At 50.8% G+C, this 16,453-nt stretch overlaps 1 protein-coding gene and 1 pseudogene across 2 annotated transcripts in view; one reads left to right on the top strand and one right to left on the bottom strand.

Annotated features, from left to right (window-relative positions):
* The first annotated feature begins 238 nt into the window (after positions 1-238).
* KLHDC4 (kelch domain containing 4) overlaps positions 239-16,453 on the top strand; it is a 31,673-nt gene continuing 15,458 nt past the window's right edge. The window contains exons 1-5 of one of the 2 annotated variants that reach the window (XM_043898248.1): positions 239-395; positions 3,647-3,738; positions 6,188-6,266; positions 6,839-6,937; positions 10,835-10,971. In XM_043898248.1, coding sequence (XP_043754183.1) covers positions 297-395; positions 3,647-3,738; positions 6,188-6,266; positions 6,839-6,937; positions 10,835-10,971 — 506 coding nt within the window. In that variant the 5' untranslated portion in view covers positions 239-296. Of the gene's footprint in view, positions 396-3,646; positions 3,739-6,187; positions 6,267-6,838; positions 6,938-10,834; positions 10,972-16,453 lie in introns of those variants that run through there. The other variant, XM_043898249.1, reaches the window with a different exon arrangement.
* On the bottom strand, positions 13,623-14,203 carry LOC122691405 (annotated as a pseudogene).

The following is a 16,453-nucleotide window of genomic DNA, read 5'->3' as shown; positions in this document are numbered from 1 at the left end:
GCCGCGTACCCGGTACAGCTGAAGTGGGTAGGGGAAGGGGCGCGGCCTCGCTGCTTCTAGGCGGGCACCACCCAGAGCCCAAGGCCCCCAGGCCCCTTTGTATAGGCGGACCATAAAGAACTATGCAAGCAGTCATCCCCAAACCCAGGCCCCATCACCCGCCCGGAAGCGCGAGGGAGGGAACCGGAGGTGACGCCCTCTCTGCGCGCCCCCCACGCCCCCAGAACGTATTTCCTGCGCGCCGCGCGCCGCTAGAGTCTCACAGGCAGTTCAGAAACCTCCTTGGACACGGCACGATGGGCAAAAAGGGCAAGAAAGAGAAGAAGGGCCGTGGGGCGGAGAAGACGGCCGCTAAGATGGAGAAGAAAGTGTCCAAGCGTTCGCGGAAGGAGGAGGTGAGCGGGCCCGGGGTCGCGGGCATTCTGGGACCCCCTGTGAGGGGCGCTGGCGGCGGCCGGGCTGAGCCGGAGCATCTCTGCAAGCCTCAGTCCTTGGCTTTAAGCGGGGCACGTGAGCCTCAGGGCAGCCCGGAGCAGTGAGCGTCGGTGGAGTGGGTGGGACTGTGGGAAGTTCCATAACGGTTGATGGTGACCAGGGGTCTTTCTCTGTGTCCCTGTCTCCCTCTGTCTCTCCCTTCCTCTCGCTCCCTCCTTCCTCACCTACCCTCTTTGTCTTTTCACATCTTTAGCAGGGTGTGCAGATGGGTCAGTGCTAAACTTAGAGGCGAGCGCTCTGTTCCTAGTTGACTGTTGCTCAGGGACTCCCTAACCCGGGATGGTTTATAATGGTTAATGAGTGTTTGCTGCCTCCGGGCTTTGTGCTCTCTGGGCTTTCTCACAGCCAGTTGAGTTAGGTAGCTTTGGCGTCTCCATCTGACAGTCAGGAAATCAGAAGCTAACAGGTTATGCAGGTCAGCTGTGAGGTGGCTGGGAGCTGAAATTTGACCAGACATCTCACATCCAGAGCTCTTGAATACATACCCTTGTCCCTTTTCTTCCTAAGGCATTCATGTGTCCATTTAGTCATCTGTCAAATAATGAGGTTGGGCTCTTTCTCTCTCCATCTCCCGTCATTTTTCAGCTGGGTGGCTGTGGGGGAGGGACTAAGCCGGCGGTTTTTAGGGACAACTTAGGAGTTCTGCCCAGCACAGAACTCATGTCTCAGATACCTGGTGACGTCTGCATGCAGCTGGCGGTCACACAGATTGATTCCTCCCCTTCTGCATGGTCCTGCTGAAGCCCCATTTCTTCACCCTGTCTGGGCGACCTGCATCTCCTGGGCTTTGCCTCCTCAGCAGCTCACTCCTCAAAGACTTTCAGGGAAGGTTTTTAAAGACAGGGTGAGGAAGGGAGCTGTCACAAAATCAGCTCGTGGACATTCTTCTGGTTGGTTGATAGTGAAGTAATTGGGAGTCAACATTATCAACCTTCTGATTCCAGTTGGTCTGGGGTCTCCATCCTTGTGGGCAGCATGCAGTTAACTTCTTCCACCTGGTAGGGGTTTCAGTATCTGCAGAACAGCTCAACGGACATGGCTCAGAGTATCATCTGTAGTTCTTGGAGAAGAACTAAAAGCCCTGACTTTAAGGCTAAGTTACTTTTATTTTGTCTTGCTTGATTGTTTTCTGCAATTTCCCACTCTTCTGATTAAATTTACTCTTTGGAACTCGAGAAGGCCTGGGAGGCTAAAGTTTTTCTGCAGACAAGAGGCAGGCGGAGGACATGGCAGGGGTGTGCGGTGGGGTGGGACAGGGTGGTTCTGTCCCAGGAAGACCCCAACAACCCCAAAGTCTTGGTTAGAAGACGACAGGGCCTGTGCTTCTAACGAAGGGGGCGACCAGGCCTGCTCCCAACCAGAGACACCATGGTCGCTCCTGCTCTCGAGTGACGGGGGGTTCAGTGCTTCCTGCTGACCTAGGCCGGTGTGCGTCAGTGCCACTCGCCCCATGACTGATATAGCAGCTCTCCCTCCAGGCCTGCTTGTCAAAACCACGCCTTCCTCCCACCTTGTTTCCATCTTCCCTTCTGCCTTAAGGAAGGTAATGACACTGGACTGGGACCCCTGAGCTCATCAAGGTTCCAGTAGTCCCTTGTTCACCTGTCCCTTCCTGTAAAGAGCCAGTGGTTCAGTAACTTGTCTTTAGTACCTAAAGAGGCATGTTTTGCACTCGGAACTTGGAGACAGCTATTACACAGAAGTAACAGGATGACAGGTGATTCTGTGGACTCTTGTGAGGGTGCAAATTGGTAGAGTCAGTTGGGTCTTAAATTACATACAAGAGTGGCAGATACAACATAGCAGTTGCACACATAAAGGTTTAGCTTGGAAAAATTACCCCCAGCTCCGCAAAGACATGTCCTCCAACAGCCATGGTAGTATTGCCTGTAAAGTTTTGGAGTTGAGTCAGACGTTCAGCAGCAGCAGGATGAGTGGAGAAGCCATGTGGTGCTGCCGCCATGACAGTGAACAGACTCGGGGCATCAGTCCACTCTTTCAGCAGGGTAAAGCAAAGAAGCAAGTCACAAGGGAATATTCAGTGTGATGACATTTACATGGAATTGGAAAATCTGAGACAGTAATGCACAGAGCTTAGGGATACGTTAATGGGTAGTGAAAGTATAGAGAGAGATGCCTGAGAATCAGGAGCCCTCAGTTTCAGACAGCGGCTCCTTCTGGGAGGTGAAGGGGGTAGAGTGGGGAAGGGGGTTGCAGGTGGCTGTTCAAGCCCAGGGCAAGTGATCTTCTGCTGAAAGGAGCCAAGAGGGAGCCTGGGCAGCTAGAGAGTGAGGAGGTGGGGTGAGACATGAGGTGGGCGAGGGAGGAAGAATGGCCTGGAAGTGTTTGTAGGTGCAGGAAGGACACCTCACCGACTTTCAGGCCCTGCAGTGTGTGGAAGCTGGGGGAGAGCTGGTGTGAGGTGAAGTGGGGAGGAACGATGGAGGGCAGATGCCAGGTGTCAGCATGAGCCAGGTGCTGGGATGAGTGTTGATGGGCAGGTGGGAGACTTTCCCTTGACAGATGGGTCAGCATCCCTGTGGGCTGGGGGACACTACTGTAATTGCAGAGACTGGGGGTGGGAAGTCTGAGCTCCAGCACTGCCCAGCCGTGTACAGAAATAGGCACCTTAACCTCTAAATCTGTGGTTGTAACAGTGGAGATGTTCCTACACAGGTTGGTTGCAGCTGGTAGATGACGAGCCCCCCGCAGTGTGCAGGCACATGTCAGTAAGCAGACGGATATGTCTGGGTCACTTGGAACTTAACATTTTGTTATGTTGGTAGAAGGTGGAAACTAAATAAATGAACATAGAAATTTCAGACCCTGCTCTGTGGACAGCAAAGCAGGCTGGTGTGGTGGCCCAGGCCTCGGTTTCCAGCGGTGATTGAAGGTGTTGGCGTGAAATTCGGTGCGCTTGTGGTGTGAAATTGTCTGAGAAGAAGGCCTTTGGTGGGTGTGGGGAGTGAGGGTTTGGAATGAGATGACACACGTGTCGTGTGCCCGAAGCTCAGGTTTTAAGTGTTTGCGTCTGTGTCAGGTTTTGTATCTTTTAAATGGAAGGAACAAGTTCTAATTCTGATCAGGTCAGGGGGTCTGAGGAGAGCTGACCCAGGCATTTGGCCACGTGTAATTGCTTATCTGTCTGCAGGAGGACCTGGAAGCCCTCATAGCCCACTTCCAGACTCTTGATGCCAGAAAGACTCAGGTCGTGGAGACACCCTGCTCGCCACCTTCCCCACGGTAAGCAAGCTACAGGGTAGCTTCTGACAGTTTTCTGGTAGAAATTGGGAAGCTGCTTGAAACAGGCACCATGTTTTCATAAGTAACTGGGCACTTGGGGCATTTTCATCATTAGAACCTACTAGATCAGCTCCTACAAGACAAGACGTTTTTTTTTCACTTCTACCTTTGACAAGTGGGAGGGAGGCAGCTCAGCTCTGTTGTCACACGAAAACATGGAGAAGAGGTCCCCGGGCACTGCTGCTCATCAGGGAGGTTATGTGGGTTTGAAACCCCATCTGGTGACAATCTGTGTTTGAGGGTTTTCTTTCCTTTTTTTTAAACAATGTTGTATTAGTTTCTGCCATGCAGCAAAGTGCCTCAGTTATACACGCATACATATTGTTGTTGTTTAGCTGCTAAGTCATGTCCAACCTTTTGCGACCCCATGGACTGTAGCCTGCTAGGCTCCTCTGTCCATGGGATTTCCCAGGCAAGAGTACTGGAGTGGGTTGCCATTTCCTTCTCCATGTGTCTGAGGTTTTTAAAGGCTCCTCAGAGGTTCAAAAGTTAAAAAGTCATGATGCTTTTCACTGTGCTCATTCATAGCGCTTTTATGTTCTCATGTGGAAAGCGTGACCATTAAACATAAAACTATAAGCCGTTTTAGATGGGTTCATAGTTTATGTGAGGGGCTCCAGTGTCTTTTGTAGGATTTCAGACCAGGTGGAAGGAGGAGGAGGGAGCAGGCTGTGGTTTTTCTCTGGCTCCTTATCCCTTCGTTCTTGCCTCCTCAGCTCTTGAATGCCAGCAGTTCTCTGGTTTGATGCAGGACCCAGGGCTCCGTCATTCTTATCCCTGCTCTGGGCAGAGCAGGGCCAGGACACAGACTGCCTTGAGCTAGGAGCCCAGGGAGGCCAAGTGACCCTGATGGGGAGATGCGTGCCCTTCGGAGAAGGGGAAGTGCCTAACTTCCCACTGTCTTGTTAAGCTGAGAAATTATTTGCTTCATTTCCTTCAGGCCTGAGTGGAGGCCTTGGTCCAGCAAATCAGGAAGGGAGGTGGTGGAGTGTCCCCTCTGCCTCAGTGGGGTGCAGGGCATGGCCTGAATCCCACGACCTCACGCCCGGCATGTAGTTGTTACCTTTCAGGGTCAGGAGCAGTGTGCTCACCCCTGAGTGGACACTAGGGTTTTTTCCTCAGCTCCCAAAGGTCCCTCCTGTCCTTCAGTTCATAAATTCCCCTGGGAGTCTGGCTTTATTTTCATTTCATTTGTCATGTTATCTTTGGGTCAAGCCTAAGGGTCACATGTGGTAGGCGGACATGTTCATCTGAATTGTTGAAGCAGATAAATCCATGAGATCGTGAAGTCTTTATCTGTGCAGCACCCTTGAGGGAACTCACTTTGAATATGGGTTGATTTTTTTTTTTTGGATGACATTTGCCTTAAAGTATGTTGCCCTAAAAGCCAGTGTAATGTCCCAGTATAATTTGAAACCTTGGCAGTGCCTACATCACCAGGTCACTGGGCAGCCTCCTGAAGGAAAAGGGCAGGTATTCGAGCTGAGATCTACTGGGACACAGACCTTTCAAGGGTCACCTCAGTACCCTCTCATTTCCTACCTCTCCATCGAATTACAGGAAAAATCCATGAAAATCACCAAGTTTAAGTGTGTATATCCCCACGTCTTTGCTCAGAGGTAGCTTAATGGTAGTATGAGGGCGAGGTGCTTGGTTGTATTGGAGACTGGGGTGCACTATTTTGACTTGAGGGTTTGACTACAGAGTTTCTCAGCCTATAGAATGTCTCTGTGTATAATAAATCCCCAGTTAAAAACAAAAACAGTTTTCCCTTTCCCTTCGAGAAGCATCGTTTGGCATTGATGTGGTAGAGGATACCTCAGGAACACTGCCCCAGGGGCTTCTGCACAGAGAATTTTTCCCTCCCAGTGGCCTTACCCTTCAGTGCTTCCTGCTGAGATGTCAGGGCACACTTAAAATTCCCGTAGAGCTGTTGCCTTGTTCTCATGTGTGAAAGTAAGCAGAAAGGTGTTTGTGTTTTCCAGATGGAAGCAGTCTGGGATGTATATTTAAATGCTTGAATAGTGGACCTCTGAGGACAGTTAGATTATGATGTAGAGGACAGAGCTGGGAAGCAGGACAGCTCTGGGAAGAGTGGCGCAGAAGTCGGAGCCCCCAGACCCCACCCCACCTGATGATTTTTAGCCAGATGCTGTGTGAGGCCCTGGGCCCTCCTGGGAGGCTAGCCTGGGTGTCAGTGTCCCAAGGGTGAGGCTGCCATTAAGGGCAGTGCCTCAGCTTCCGTCCTCAGCCCTGGTTCCTCTTTCCCAGAAGTTCAGGACAGGCTGGTCCCCAGCGGTGCAGCCTATGGAGGGAGGGAGACAGCCTCTCGGTCTGGGCGTCACATGGTTTGATTTTTGTGTTGAGCTGCTGCTTGTGTCTCTTGCAGGTTAAATGCCTCCCTCTCCACTCATCCTGAGAAAGATGAATTAATCCTTTTCGGAGGTGAATATTTCAATGGCCAAAAAGTAAAGTATATATTTTATTCTTTCCCTTCAAATTTTCATGAGTCTCATTTAGAGGAAAACTCCTTTTACACACTGATGTCAAATACCCATTGGTCGTTTAACTCCGCCCCTCATGTGTCCTGCCTCCACGCGGCAGGACTGGCCTGGGGTGTGGTCCTTGATAAGCCACCAGGATCCTTCCGGGCCCTCGAGTGTCACAGCTCTTCCCGCCTGCATGAGGTGGGCCAGCGCCCTGCTCTCCTTCCTCATGATAAGTTTCCAAAGGTGTTTGAATGGGCAAAGTGCTGGTACCTGGTAGAGCAATTGGTAACATCATAAAAACTAATTTTGATTTTTGCACAGACCAGATAGCCCTCTGTTTCAGAGCTACAGATGAAATAGTTCCAAAGTCCTGAGTTCAGCTTCCCTGCATGGCGATCCAGAGGCGGTCTTTGTGTCACCATCCTGGAGGTCTGGGAACTGGCCTTAGGAAGCACACTGCCCAGGGAGAGCTAGTGATTGAGCTCCACCTTCTGCTTGCCGTCGCTTGTGTGGAAGCATCGTTTGTAACACTGAAGCTCCTCTTCCTGCAGACTTTTCTATATAATGAACTCTATGTCTACAATATCCGGAAGGACAGCTGGACCAAAGTGGAGATCCCCAACCCGCCTCCAAGGCGCTGTGCTCACCAGGTACGTGTCTGTGTGACGGTCGGCCTCCCCTCTTCTCTTGCTGGGGTCCGGACGCAGGATTCCGTGACGAACTTTCGAGCTGGCAGCCTCCTCACTCTGCTGTCTCCGCCTGGAATGTGTTTTTTCTATTTTTTGGCTGTGCTGGGTCTTCGTTACTGCGTGGGCTTTTCTTTAGTTGAGAAGAGGCGAGGGCTGCTCTCTAGTTGCAGTGCATTCTCACTGCAGTGGCCTTTCCCATCGCAGAGCATAGTCCCTAGGGCACGTGGGCTTAGTAGTTGGTGGCGCATGGCCTCAGTTGCTCCGCGTCATGTGAAATCTTCCGGACCAGGAATAGAACCCATGTTCCTTGCATTAGCAGGTGGACTCCCACCCACTGGACTTTTTGAGACCACCAGAGAAGTCCTCTTGTTCATTCTCATAAACAAGTATTTGAAACAGTGTTGGGGTTCAAAAGGTAGTTTGAAAGAGTGAACCCTCTCCAGTGTCAGCCTCCCAGGGCGTGACTGAGACATCCCTCCACACTGTGGTTCTCCTTCTGATTCAGTGCTCAGAAGTGGCCTCCTGATTTGAAATTGGGCCCGCAGGGGGTACTGCCTGCCTGAACTACATGATGTCTCGTGCATAGGAGGGCTTGTAGCCTTTTGGACTGGTTCATATTTTGGAAGAGAGGCGTGCACTGCTTTTTGATTTAGAAACGAGATCTTATTAAGCCTGGGTTTTAATTAGTAAATGGCTCTTGATAAGTTCGAGTCCATTCACCTGAGCCTACTCCAGCTCTGAGAATGTGTTCACCCAGGCCTCCGGGCTAAGCACCAAGTCCTGTCCTGGTCCAGGGAGGAGTACTGTGCGTGACCCCACCCGATGCCTGGCCAGTCCCTGCGCCCCAGGCATGCAGACTGAGGGGCTTCTTTGGTGATTGTTTTCTTATCTGTTTCAATTAGTCCTTGAAGAACTAGTATCTTAAGAGTCTTTGAGATTTTAATTCAGTCATTTGGGCAGGTTATGATTCATATGCATATCTTGTGAGTACTTTTTGAGTCTGGGACTTAATATTATCCCTGTAGGTGAGGTTGGCTTGCTATTTACTCTGTGAATTTTTCAACAAATCAGAGCTATGGGAAACAGAAAATTGGGGGTGAAGTCTTTCACCTAAAGGTCTTTATAGTTCAAATTCCACTACATTATATTTTGAGCTGTAAAAATTTCCTCATTTTGGACTAGTTTAATGAATGTGATAACAGAAACCACGTTCTTTCTTCTCTTTAAATCAGTCAGGGGCAGAAGGAGTAGAAAGAGAAAGCTTATATGTGCATCATTTGTCATTTCTCTGAGATCCTGGATTTTTGGGGGGTGAAGTTTATTTTAGCATGTAATTTGAAAATTTAATGCCATTTTCTAAAATTAACATAGCTGGTGAGAGGAAGGAAAGGGTCACAAGGCCCACTGAAGGTGTGCCCAGCAACCTCTCGGGCCTCACTTGTCGGGTCCTGCCTGGTGCTCCTCTCCCGGGACCCTCCCTGGGTAGAATGTTCAGATGCTCCTGTTCGGATGGACTGATCAGGAAGGACTGTTGAGAATTGAAGGGTGGGGGAGGAGGAGTTCGGGCGCAGCTGAAGTTCACCTCTTCTTACTCACCTGATGGTTTGTTTTTCCCAAAGCAATAACTCACTTGAAACAAAATGCTTTCTTGCAAACAGTAGAACAGACGGTTCCCTATGGTTTAAGAGAGTCACTTCTGTTCTCCTCAGCCTTTGTGTGTGCATGAGCAGGAAGTAGTCAGTGTTTACGGAATGCCTACTCCTGGGTGATCGGAATCGTGCCCACAGTGCCCAGGGGAGCTGCAGAAGGCAATTCCTTGCAGCTCAGTCACAGCTCTGTCACATTCCACCTGAGCAGCAGGGGTGGCTTGTTCATTGGGAACTGAACATCTTATACACACGAGGTGCATGTCCAGGGCTGAGATGCAGCAACAAAAGGACACATTTGCCATTTTTTTATTATGTCCCCCGGGTTCTATTTCCTTTGGTCCTGGTGGCCTGGCAAGTTGTTAGGACTCGACTTTCACAAAGCTGATGCATGTGGCTGACATCAGAATCTAGTCATAGAGTCTGTATGTTGTTTTGGACTCCATTGTGCCCTTTTTTTTTTTTGGCCTTTGGAGGGAGAGTTGTGACCTTACGGTTTTCTGGACATGATTTTATTCCATTGAAGACAACAACATAGAAACCCAAATGCCTGGGAAGCGTACAGCCCTGTGTGACACGTAGGAAAGTAGACGCTGGCGGGGGAAGCCTCGCCTCAGCCTGGGAGCAGAGCCGTCCTGCTTTGGTCACTGGGCAGTGTTCGACCTTGGTTAGGTCCAGAGAACGTTGGCTGTCAGTCCATCCAAACCATTACTTCAAAACCACTGTGTGTATGTATATGTGTGCGTGAATGTACGTATGTAAAGGAGTTTATTTTTATTGATTTATTTCCAAATACATAAATTAATCACTCCAAAGATGGCCGGGGGCTCAGTGGTAAAAAAAAATCTGCCTGCAGTGCAGGAGACACAAGAGATGTGGGTTTGATCCCTCATCGGGAAGATCCCATGGAGGAGGAGATGGCAATCCACTCCTGTATTCTTGCCTGGAGAATCCCATGGACAGAGGAGCCTGTCAGGCTACAGTCGATGCAAAGAGGGGTTGCAAAGAGTTGGACACAACTGAGCGCACATACACGTGTGTGTGCATCTACATATGTGTGTGTGTATATTTTCTTTGTACTGTTCTTTCCAGTTGATGCATTATTTGTAATGCTATCTCAGGCATTAAATAGCTTCTATAATAAGATATTTCAAAACCATATTGTATTGCATAGCATGAATAGACCACCCAAACTTCATTAAACTCAGAAAAATGTGTTAAGTTTGGGTCTAAGCTAATTTTCATGTCTTGTTTAAAGATTTGAAATAGTTCCTTACAATCACTGGGGTTTTAGAGTCACAGGAAACTGATTTGTCTTCTGATAGGTCAGTGCTGAGAGGATGCACAGAACTGAGTGGAAATGGGGTGGGGGGGCCACATCACCCTGCGTGTGTCATCAGGACCCTCCAGTTAGTCCAGGGCAGGGGCAGCAAGGTGATGGAGCCGCAGTTCTGCGGCCTTAAGCTTAGTTAAGTGACAGGCTGTGCTGCAGTGGAAGCCTGGGGTGCTCCGAGGGTGCCTAGGGGTGGGCATCCTGGGAACCACTATCTGACCGCCCAGCGTGTGCTTGTCCATGGAGGTTTGCGGGGCAGGATGCATTCACCCAGAATGCTTGGGAGCGCCTGGCATCCAGCTGCCCCAACCCACTTCTCCTGCCCCAGCCACACTGTGCTTCCTGCCGTGGGCACTGCTTCTGAGCCCCCGGCCAGGAGCTACTCGGCCACTTGGTGTGAAGATGTGCCCTGTGGCCTGCTTTGCTGCCAGAGCCCTGGGGCTTGTGACACCGGGGCAGGCTGGCCCCCAGTCTGCCCCCTGCAGGCATTCATTGACTAGGCAGCACCCCCACATTTTTGGGGTACTGGCAGAAGAAGTGATTTTTGTGAAGTCTCTTCCCTCACGTGATTCACATAAAAGCAGCCAAGTTGAGACTGTCTCCGCAGCTGTGCCCTCCCTGGGTGGGGGGCACTCCAGGGAGGAGTTCTCCAGGGAGGGGCTCCATTGGCTACTGGCCTCCAATGACTTTGTGGCTCTGTCGGCCCAGGCAGTCCTGCATGGTCCCGTGTAACCTGTGAGTCCTGGGCCTTAGGCAGAACCAGAGGGGCAGGCCTTTGAGGCTGGGGGGTGGGCTTGGAACTGAGTGACTGGGGGCAGGTCTCCAGTTGGACCGAAAGCTGTCTGGCTGTGCCCTGACCCACCATCGTTCTCTCAACAGGCCGTGGTGGTGCCCCAGGGTGGTGGGCAGCTGTGGATCTTCGGTGGGGAGTTTGCCTCTCCTGATGGAGAGCAGTTTTACCACTACAAGGACCTCTGGGTGCTGCATTTGGCCACCAAGACCTGGGAGCAAGTCAGGTGAGGTGCTGGGTGACGAGTCCAACCCCTGGGCCCGCTCCTGTCCCCTGCCAGCATTTGGAGTTCACGACAAGTGGCTCCGGGAAAGCACATTCGTGCAGGCCTGATGGTGGTGGTGGTGGCACGTGGTGGGGTGTCCCTCAGTGACCTGCCAGGCTGTGTGTGACGCGTGCTGTCTCGTGGCCTTCAGACTTTCCAGGTCTGTGACAGGTGTTGGTTCCAAGGAAGCAGGGAGGCACTGGGGATATACAGTCACTGCCCTTTGCCACGGACTCCAGCCCCCGCTGAGTGCCCCCACTCAAGCTGCGTACTGCTGCTGTTAGCTCGGTAACGCTTGCAAAGCATTCGAAGCCTCTGTCCTGAGTCAGAAGTTGTTCCTGCTGAGCAGGTCATTATTTCATTGTTGATTGTAACTGAAGGTGAAGAATTCTTTAAGGAACATTGTGGAGCCTGCTCCATGCTAATACAGAGGTGCAGAGACAACTCGGCCTCTCTGTTCCAGCCTGGGTAAAGTGGTGTGGCAGGGGAAGTGTTGGGTGCTTTATTTCTTATCTTTTTTTGTCTGATGGACTTTTATTCCAAGCCTGCCTTCTGGGCCGTGGTCTCTGGTTCTCAGTGAGGAGATGAGCAGAGGAGCGGAGCTGTGCTGAGCCCTAGGAAGAGCTCGGTGGCAGGGCGCAGCTGTGCGACTGACCAGAGCCCTGGTCCCTGCGGGGTGTAAGTCAGGGGATGGAGGCTGTGTCCCCGGCCTGGCCTCTTCCTCTGTTTGCCTCCACTCCCCTTGTTATGACGCTGGGCTGCAGCCCCTGCGCCGCCCAGCCCAGCATGGTCCATAAGATGGCACACAGGGGGCCTCGTGTGGCCCCTTCTCCTGCTGTTACAGGGTCTGCGGACACCACGGGTCGGGGGCAGGTGTCTCAGGGAGGGGTCCTCAGTGAGCCACACCCCAGAAGCCACAGGAGAGGGACTCCTGAGCATGGCAGGTAGGAAGCCTTCTCTAGCGGGGATGACGCCACCAGGATAGTGGGGAGTCATGGCAGCTGTACAGTGGAGAGTGAGCTCATGTCCAGAATAGCCTTTCTGTTGAGCGGTCAGCAGCAAGCTCCTGGATGTGAGACAGCAGCCTTGAGGGCTCCCAGAGCAGGTTGGGGCTGTCCAGTGGGGAGGGCGGGGCGAGCAAGGTCATGCTGGCCAGAGCGTTGGCAGCTTCCTGTTGCATGCCTGCCATCGACCCCATTCACCTTTAGGAACAGATCCTAAAGAAATACTGCCTTTCATTTCATACAGAAAAGCATGTATGGAAATATGTTATATGCACGAAAAACTAAGATGCAGAGAAACACATGCCTGAGTGTGTGTGCACACACAAGTGCCTGCAGAGTGGGCCAGAGAGAGGTGCAGGCCCGTGTGTGCACACATACACGCACACACGATGCATTTGTATACACACGGTTCAGAAGGGTCTGGATGTTTCCAGGTGTTCTTTTGACTCCTAGATCTTCTATTTGTACCTGTTCTAGTATCGCTCCATTTTAATTGCTATATGGTTTTATAGCCAGAAGGTTTTTCTTATTTACTTAAAATATTTCTTTGTCATGCACTCATTGTTTTCATAAGAGCTTTAGGATCAATTTTTCAGGTTCTGTCCTTAACCATTCTAATGGGATTTCGATTGGATTGCAGTTTTTAGATTGCACCTAGGGAGAATTAACACCTTTCTAATCCTCAGTGTCTCCCTCCCATGCCGCACCCCAGGAACGTTTCACATACCTGCTCTTAGGAGTCTTAGTTAGGTTTATTTTTTATCATTCAGTAACCTTTAAACTGGCCCAGAAGTAGACTTTCCGGTCAGAGGGCCTGTGTTCCCAGAGCCTTCTCCTGTGGCCCTGTGGGCACAGCTCTGAGCAGCGCCCAGGGGCCTTGTCTGGGGTGTTTCTACTTGTTCTCAGGCTCCATCCTCGCTTCACAGTGCAGCAGGCACTACCGTGGGGTGGCTGCCTCGTCTGCACTAAGAAGGGGTGTCTTATAGGACTCAGGAGGCTCGACAGCACGAGTTGGTGGTGGAGTGGCTGGGGGACTTGTCAGCCTGTGAGGAGGGCTCAGAGCCGAGAGGACACCTGTGTTGGTGATTCTTGGACTGCGATGCCTGGGGAGCTCTGAAGATGCATGTTCTTGCCCTCCTCCCTCCAGATGTCGTCTGATCCAGACCCACTTTAAAATGGGGCTCAGGAATCTGCATTTGACAGCAACCCCTCTGCACTCCTCAGTGACCCTGATCCAGACAGCCCTGGATCTCAGCTGAAGGCCTCGCCTACCAGTGGGTCTCATGCTTATCTTAGGCACTGTTCACTAATGTGAAAAACGTCTGCTACCCTGTAAGAAAACTCACATAAAATACCTCTTAGATCCTTCACGTTGAAAAAGAGTGTGGATATGGCTTCTGTAACTTACTGCTTACTGCAAAATGAAAGCATCTCCCCACTTGTTTGGCAGGGACGTGAGGGCCTAATTGACGAAGCCCAGCAGTTTGAGGGAAAGAGAGAGTGAGAAAAGGTTACCCAACGGTGAAGGCCACAGAGGCGGGCTTATATCAGCACTGGGGTCTGTGGAACCTTTCTCAGCTTGTGAATTAGGGTTTATGAAGCCGTGCCTTAGTACTGGCGTGGGGGCTGATCCACGGTGCTCTTAATGTACGAAACCTGGACATTTCTGCCAGTTTTTCTTGAGCAGTGACACCAGGAAGTTGATAGCTAAGTGGATATTGTGCCCAAGCTCCTCCTCTGTCATCTCCACGGGGCCAGCAGCCACTGCCAGACCCAGCACCATCTCCATCTGGAACTTGATCCTGGACTTCACTTCATCCACTTTGGCCTCCGTGTTCTCATTGTGTCCACAAGGAAGGGAACCTGCCAGCCTTCTTCAGGCCTGGGCCCCACATTTGTGGGGTCTACTTAATCAGACTCTGAAGCCAAAACCACATCGTTCTTCTTGGCCGGCTTCTTATTCCTGTTGAATTCCTTCAATGTCTTGATTTCCGTGTGGGGGATAACCACAGCCTTGGCCTTACCACAGTGCTGCTGGTCCCCCAGAGCATGTATGGAGAATAGGGACGGGGAGTGGGCTTAAGCCTGATGGTCCTGAGAAGCATTTGAGGGTCATAGTTCTTTTCATTGTTGTTTTGGCCAGGCCATGCAGTGTGGGATCTTGGTTCCTGACCAATGTCCGAGCCCATGTCCCTGCATTGGGAGTGTGTAGTCTTAATCACTGGACCACCAGGGAAGTCCCTTCTTGGCTTTTAAGCGGGCTTTTCTCCTGGGAAGCAGGGTGATTCCCAGATGTCCGCTTTGTCCTTGATGTTTGCCCTACTCATGTTTCTGTAGTACGTTTACGAGTAGCCCCTTTGGAGACTTTGCTGTCTTCCTTTATGCATGCTCTCCATTCTAGTAACGTTTAATAGACATCATGACAGTTTGAAAACAAGAGGAAAAGTCCTGGTGTTACTAACGTCAAGGAGACCAGAGCTTAAATGTCAGCACGGCCTCCTGATTTATGTTGGACAAGCGTGACCAGCTTTACCAGATGTTTTGAGAGTCCCTTCAGTCTCTGCCTTTGGTGGTAGGTGCCTGCACAACTGACCTGATTTTAAGATTCTGTCTACTAATCCTGTTTTAACTTTCATAACATACACAGCCTCTCTCCCTATCCTCAGCTGCATTTCCTCCAGAAAGTAGGGGAGGAGAGTGGGCTGTGTTCCGTGGACGTGCAAAGGCAGGAGTCAGCATTTATCCACCTGTCCCGTCTCATGTCTTTCCTGAGGAAAAAAATGGCAACCTGATCCAGTATTCTTGCCTGAAACATTCCATGGACAGACTGCCTGGCAGGCTATAGCCCATGGGGTTGCAAAGAGTAGGACACAGCTGAGCTACTGAGCACCTGTCTCTCACAGCACAGACTTCTCTGTGGTAGTTTATTATTATGTGAACACCCCACAAATGGCGGTTTCATTGCTGATCATTAATAGTTAAAAGAAGGACACAGCTCTGATAGGCTACCTGGATTCTAGAGACTGCTGCTAATTATTCTGTGCAACATAATTAAATACCTACTAACCCCCCAAATCTGTTTTTTGAGTGGTGCTTAGAAAAGTGGGGCCAGATTCTGAAGGTACCTGTTTGGTTATGGGGGAGATGCTGTTGCCTGTGGTTTGAGTCCGGCTTCCGGCCACGTCAGAACCGGTCTTGCAGGAAGGTCCCTTCTTTTCTGAGGATGGGCCAACAGATCAAGTTAGCCGTCATCTCAGCCTGTGTGGCCTTGAAACTCTGGGGTTACGAGAGAAATTTTTCCTCTACTCAGTAAATGTCTCAGGAACAGCGTGGTACTATGGCATATCTTTTGTAAGGTGTAAACTTTAAAATAACTCGGGGACGTATTTGCATACTGAGTGCCTAACTCTCTGTTTGTATCTGAAGCCCATGGAGTTACTTGATGTGTGTGCATTTTCTGTAAATGTCACTGCAGCGGCGGGTTGGAAAGGGCCTGGGTGATGCTGAGTGGCAGCATGCCCTGCCAGAGCGCCGCACCACACGTAACTCGGATGTGCTGAGAGCTCTCCCTCCCACGGCAGGACACATGTATTTTTGTGCTGCTTATAGATCTGGCTGAGTAGGACATGTGAATTTTTTAAGACTCCATATTTAGGAGTGACGGCAGTTGAAAAGTGCCTGTTGAAGATTCAAATATAAACAGGTTTTTTTGGGTGAGTTTATTTTTCTGATGGGGTATATAGAGCCTTTTTATAGAAAAAAAATTCCCATTTTGGTTACAAAACACAGCGATACTTGGCTACTGCCAGGAAAGTTAATTGAGTCCTCCGTGCCTGGCCCACGGAAGGACGACACTCCCTTCAGATTCTTGGGCAGGTGGCCCTGACCTGGCCACCCTGGGGGTCATCTAGAGGTGGCTTGGCTTGCTGGCATTGTTTCCGTAGGTCACTGGGCCTCTGCAGTCACGGTTACTAGAGTAACACTGGGAGCATTCGGGCTCTCCTGCGTACCTTTTCTTGAAGTAGAATTGGAAGCGAACCTACTAGCTTTTGAATGAAAACCTGTTCCCCAGGTTGTGTATTTGTAAAGTGTTATACCAGAAAGTTTCTCAGAAGGGGAGTCTGCTGCACACCCAGCAAGGTGGTGTTTTTCTCATTCACCTTCTCTGTTGTGTAGGTAGCTGTATGGTGTGGCTCATCACCGCAGCACCCAGCATGGGGGCATGGGGAGGTGGTGCGGCCGCTTCTGCCTGCGGCCTGCTCCAAAGACAGTGCTGCTTCCTCTTTGCAGAGAGCACAGGCGTGGACCTGTGGTGTCACGGCCTGGCACAGCCCCTCCTTCTGAACCTTGTCCTTCTGGTGTTTTTTATCACGAGTTTACATGAGAAAACATGCTTACTCAATTTGTGGGTGATAAAAAGCTAGGAGGGAAAGCAAATA

The sequence above is a fragment of the Cervus elaphus genome, chromosome 4, assembly GCF_910594005.1.
Source record: "Cervus elaphus chromosome 4, mCerEla1.1, whole genome shotgun sequence".
In the NCBI taxonomy this organism is placed as follows: domain Eukaryota; kingdom Metazoa; phylum Chordata; class Mammalia; order Artiodactyla; family Cervidae; genus Cervus; species Cervus elaphus.
This window is presented reverse-complemented; position numbering and strand designations above follow the sequence as displayed.